The following is a 5,306-nucleotide window of genomic DNA, read 5'->3' as shown; positions in this document are numbered from 1 at the left end:
TTCAGATACTTAAGGTCCGAGAATCCGATAAGGGTAAAATCCTATGGCATCTGATCAAAATATATAAGCTAAAAAAAACTAAAATAATAAAAGGTTTATCAATTAAAGAATGATGGGCCTAAGAACTGGATAAAAACGTTCAGTTTATGTGGACGCATGACGCAAGGTGATTATGAACGAGGGACGTGAATCTCGCCGTTACCTGATGAATTAAAATTTTTGATTTTTGCTGGGTTTAAAGAATTTAGTGAAACATTTGGGATAATGTATCAAAGATAGCACAAAACACATTTGAACCAATGTTTTTTATGATATATGTATTATGTGATTCCACTATTATAGGAGGCGAGGAGATGTGATGATGGTGGGAGGTCTCAAAGGTCCAACTTTTCATTCAGGACAGCCTGTCAGAGTTTGGACGGTCAGCTGGGTCAAAGCTTCCAGGACCTTTCGGCGCTGGCGGTGGACACCCTCACTCTGCTCTCCGCTTCTGACAGCCTACATCAGGAAGAGGCGCGACTGGCTCAGTGTCGACCCATCACAGCGTCCCGGCACACGCTCCCTCACAGCTGGACCCTCCCACACAGAAGTGGAGCAGACTGTGATGTACTTAATATGCGGCGAGTGATGGCCAAGTCGTGCAAAAGTACCCCGCCTTCTTTGCTGAAGGGCTATACTCTGGTGGCGAGTAGATTGGCATCACAGGAGTGCCATGTCGGAGCCAGGGGGAGCAGGGGAGGAAGACCGGGACACACTGAGGAGGAAGAGGCAGGAGCAAAAGAGGTACTTATGGCTTTCTTTTAATGTTGTCATTTTATAATAACAGCAGCTGTAGGAAGTGAAAGAAAATGAGAATGTTGCAAAACAAGCTCTTACAGTCTTACATGTTAATTTTAATATTTAACACTAATAGAACTAATAATAAATAGTTGGTTTAACACACTTTTTTCACCCTAGTCTGCTTCTGTTGACCATCCTTGTGAGAACTGGCTGGGAGTTTCTAGATCCCGACAGACGCCCTGTGAGTCCTGTGGACCATCCCGCTGTGGGTCTCCTCTGTCTTCCAGAGGCATGGATTCACCACATCACAAACTCTGGACATGTGACCCATACCTGTATCCCAGTCAGGAGGAAACTTCCATGGAAGAGGAAGAAGAAGAAGAAGAGGAAGATGAGGAAAGGTCACAGGAACAGTTGTCTAATATTAACATATCCAGATCTTCTAGCAATGCTGTCCTTCTCTCTGACCCTCGAGACGTCTCTGAGGGTTTAGTAAATCCTGCCTTTTCTCAGGATGACAGCCTACCAAGTCCTCGGTCCAGACCTTCCAGCCAATGGGGAAAACCCATGAAGTCCCCCAGGTGGGCGTGTCTGTCCAGAGACCGTCCCTACGGCCACTGCAGGTCTCTGTCATCCAGTGTGGAGAATATGACTTTTTCTGGGGCACCCCTCAGTCCAATGAGGGGATCATTTTCTTCTCTTAACGAAGCAATGAACAAAGAGAGTTTGGCTGGTGGGAGGAGTTTCAGGGAGGACACATCGCTGCGATGCAGCAGGAGCAGAGGTAGAGATAAAATGATTTGCTAGTGGATGGTTTAAAAACAAACAATATGCATTAGCTCATAACAATCTTGGTGTACTTTATGTTTACTTTTGTATACTGAATTTACTTTTGTGTTATCATGCACACATTCTAACAGATCAAGTGTGTTTCTGTTTCTGCAGAGTGGTCTAAGTCCTCTGACTTCACTCAGGTAGACAGCAGAGGCAAAAGCCAGAACAGGAAGACTGTGAAGATACAGGAGAGCAGTCCAGATACTGTAATGTGACACACTACTTACTTACTTTTGTCATGGCAAATTTCTCCATAATGGCTCAGTAATTCACTGATTAACGCATGGATCATAAAACTGAAACCCTGCTTATTGTTTCTCTTTACTTCTTATGGAAAACCATGCAGTCCCACATGTCTGATGCCTGCTGGAGAAGGTGCCGGAGACTGAGAGGAGAACCTACATGTTGGTCGGCTTCAACCAGCCTCAGTCAGCTCAGTAAGTCCTTTTTAAATGAAGTACATATTACTAATTAGTATTACTGTAAGCATACAGCATCTCATTGAACCTGAATGCACAGTGACCTAATAAAATGTGCAATGTATTAGGCCTGAGAGATCACAATTATTTGACACGATTACTGATTGACATTGGTAACATCATGTTTGGTAACGTCATCACAACTCAGACTCATGTATACCAAAGTGTTTCCAAATAATAAATTGAAAAAAACAAAACCTCTCTTTCCATCGTCTTGCCTTGAGCTGAACTAAACATGCCATAGCCTGGCTCAGAGTGTGTTTGGGCTTTTAGGGATGGGTGTGCTGGACTTATAACAGCAGACAAAATGAGAGCATCATTGTGAAATGCAACAATGGCACAATAATAATTGTATCTTGATCTTCTTGAAATTCGAAATAAAAGTGTACAGTGTAAGTTTTGTTTTACAGATTTAAAAAATATCAATATTGTTTCAGATTTTGAACCAATGGATTTGTTGCAGAAGCAGGTGTTTTCCCATCAGGTAAATCTGTGCCAACTGTGGCAATATACTGTAGTAATTGTGGAAACAATAGAAATGTTGAGTACATATAGTGTAAGATATATTGATTGTATAATATGTGCATTTAATTTTGGCCTTCAGGATGTGTGGAGCCCCACTCATTCAGCATGGAACAGCTGGGCCAGATCCATGAGCCGTAGGTCTTCGTAAGTCAGCCTTTCTTTTGGCAGTAATATTCACAAATTTCAAAATTGATTTTAATAATTATATCAAATATTTTGATGTCTCTGTTGCAGTTTACAAAGTGGGATTGCCCCTGAAGGTATTTCTGAACATACAGTTCTGATACATTTGCTATAAAATATGTTTATATACTTCATTTATTCATTATTGTGAGAGTCACTTTTCCTGTATTTTAATTTCCCCTGTGTTTTGCCTGCTGCAGTGAAGAGCTCCTCATTCCCGTCCACTGACAACTTGTATCCGCACTATTCAGGTATTAAAATTAAGTTTATTTAATTGCCGCTATCAACATTTTTGGTGCACTTGATCCCTAAAGCTTTTTCCACCTCAAATCATTTATTGTGCATCTGTTTCCCTGAGATTCCATGTGTCATTATACTTGTACTTCAGCTCCTGAATAGTTCTGACTGTGTTGTGTTTGTGTGCTAACAGCTGTGGAGAGAAACAACCTGATGAGACTGGCTCACACCATTCCCTTCACACCTGTCTCCATTCTGGGTAACTTTTTTGTTTGGTGTCACAGTCAACTTATTTCTTTTCATGCACTTAATTTACTTTTTCCCTCTTTCTCTGCAGGAGGTGAAGAGGTGAGCATCTACTCCCTGGAGGAAGTTCCCTCTGAAGCTGACCCTGAATCCAGCACAGTCTCCTCCTGGTCGTCACGAGGACTCTCTGCCATGCTGCAGCCTCTCTCCAGTGAAGAGGGCTCTCTGGATGGGGGTCTCCGGCAGGGCCTCAGGGTGCTGTGTACCTGGGCAGAACAGGACGTGCTCAGACCTGGTCTGGTATACGTGGTCAAAGCCTTCAGGCCGGAGGTGGTTCGTGCCTGGCAGAGGTACTTCCATGGTAGCACGGCACTGCAGCTTTGTTTAAGGGTAAGTATATCTAAAAGAGTGTCTGCCTTGAAATGTCTTAAAATGTCTTATAAATGTATTTGATTAATGACATTTTCAGTCTTGCTTTTAAACAACTACAAAACAAAACCAATACCGATTTTCCTTCATATCCTTTTTTGCCACTATGGAAGTAAAATAGGTCTTAAATTGCATTCATAATGATTTTAAAAGGTCTTAAAATGTCTCAAATGTAACCTATTGAAACCTGCAGACACCCTGTAAAAAGCAAAGTGCACATAGGCAGCGAAGCACTGAATAGTTGAAGACATTCCTAGGGATGTATACACATACAAATTTAAACCTCCTGGAGCTTTAAGTTTGTGGTAAACGTCTGTTTGAAGGAGATCCAGCAGCAGAGAGCAGCCCAGCGGATGATGGAAGTGTTTAACCAGATCAAACCTGAGGATATGCACTACTCACCAAGGTATGTGTGTGTATGTGTGTGTGCTTTCTCTCGTACATGCATCTTGTGTGTGTGTGTGTGTGTGCATGCACTAATTGTCTTTTCTCTCCATCAGGTTTCTAGACGTCTCGCTGGTCCTCTGGCATTCAAACGGCCAGTATCTGACCATTGAGAGGAACATGTGTGGCGACTTCAGGAAGTACAACAACAACACAGGAGAAGAGATCCCCCCCTGCTGTTCACTGGAGGAAATGCTGCTGGCGTTCTCCCACTGGACGTATGAGTACTCACGCAGGGAGCTTCTGGTGCTCGATATACAAGGTAGACTCCTTTACTGTCTGGGTGTTTGTATCTACCTACCTGTCTTTCTCTCTTTGTTTATGTGTTCTTTTCTTGACAGGAGTTGGAGAGGCGCTGACCGATCCAACAGTCATTATGGCAGACGATCAAAGGTGCAGTAAGCAGAGTATTATTGTATTATTGACATCTGGTTTCAGAAAACTTTCCCTTCTAATGTATGTGCTTTAAATGCTATAAAAATATATATTGGTAGAACAGATAAAACGTCTGTCTGACCCTGTTTCAGTGGTAGCAGGGGTGAGATGCTCTTTGGTCCTGATAACCTCGGAGATGCTGCCATCAAAGGTTTCCTGCAGAAACACTCTTGTGGCTCCTGCTGCCGCAGACTGGGCCTAACAGGTTAGAGATGTTCAGCATTGCTGTGTGTGTGTGTGTGGTGTGTGGTGTGTGTGTGGTGGTAGAGAGGAGGAATATAATGGTGCGCTTGTTAACATGGTTGATCTTGAAGGATACAGCTTATTGTCTAAGACCAGTATTGCATTTTGATCCCTTGGTGTATACGTTTTTTTTTTGTCATTGTGTTTTTTCTTCTTCTTGTGCATGTGTGTATATGCATGTATGTCACCTCAGTGTCGTCACTCAGGAGGCCAACGTTGGCTCTGAGATAAATCCCCAACAACTTCAAATGAAGACAACACACACCAACAGCCAGCTAATTAAGCCGCGAGTGTTCGTTTATTTCTATAACAACAGTAGTGTTTGAGGCATGGGGGTGGGCCCTGCTTTGTGCGTTGTGCTCCACGGCCTTTGATTACATATTAATCATGTCTTTGTGCTGGCGATGTGCTGCTGAGACATTAGCTTTGATTAGCTATTAATTAACGTCTCTGGGTAGGCACGATACCGGC

At 42.9% G+C, this 5,306-nt stretch overlaps 1 protein-coding gene across 1 annotated transcript in view; it reads left to right on the top strand.

The window, feature by feature from the left end:
* Positions 1-5,306, top strand: part of trpm6 (transient receptor potential cation channel, subfamily M, member 6) — an 18,131-nt gene that overhangs the window by 12,470 nt on the left and 355 nt on the right. The window contains exons 26-39 of the mRNA XM_035658605.1: positions 354-783; positions 958-1,564; positions 1,726-1,820; positions 1,961-2,051; positions 2,531-2,577; positions 2,698-2,762; positions 2,853-2,878; positions 3,002-3,052; positions 3,232-3,297; positions 3,376-3,674; positions 4,037-4,119; positions 4,214-4,419; positions 4,499-4,550; positions 4,685-4,797. Of these exons, the coding sequence (XP_035514498.1) occupies positions 354-783; positions 958-1,564; positions 1,726-1,820; positions 1,961-2,051; positions 2,531-2,577; positions 2,698-2,762; positions 2,853-2,878; positions 3,002-3,052; positions 3,232-3,297; positions 3,376-3,674; positions 4,037-4,119; positions 4,214-4,419; positions 4,499-4,550; positions 4,685-4,797 (2,231 nt within the window). The remainder of the gene's footprint in view (positions 1-353; positions 784-957; positions 1,565-1,725; positions 1,821-1,960; positions 2,052-2,530; positions 2,578-2,697; positions 2,763-2,852; positions 2,879-3,001; positions 3,053-3,231; positions 3,298-3,375; positions 3,675-4,036; positions 4,120-4,213; positions 4,420-4,498; positions 4,551-4,684; positions 4,798-5,306) is intronic.

The sequence above is a fragment of the Morone saxatilis genome, unplaced genomic scaffold, assembly GCF_004916995.1.
Source record: "Morone saxatilis isolate NCDOM2014 unplaced genomic scaffold, NCSU_SB_2.0 Contig16, whole genome shotgun sequence".
Taxonomy (NCBI): Eukaryota; Metazoa; Chordata; class Actinopteri; family Moronidae; genus Morone; species Morone saxatilis.
Note: the sequence above shows the minus strand (reverse complement) of the source record. Positions and strands in the feature narration are given on the sequence as shown.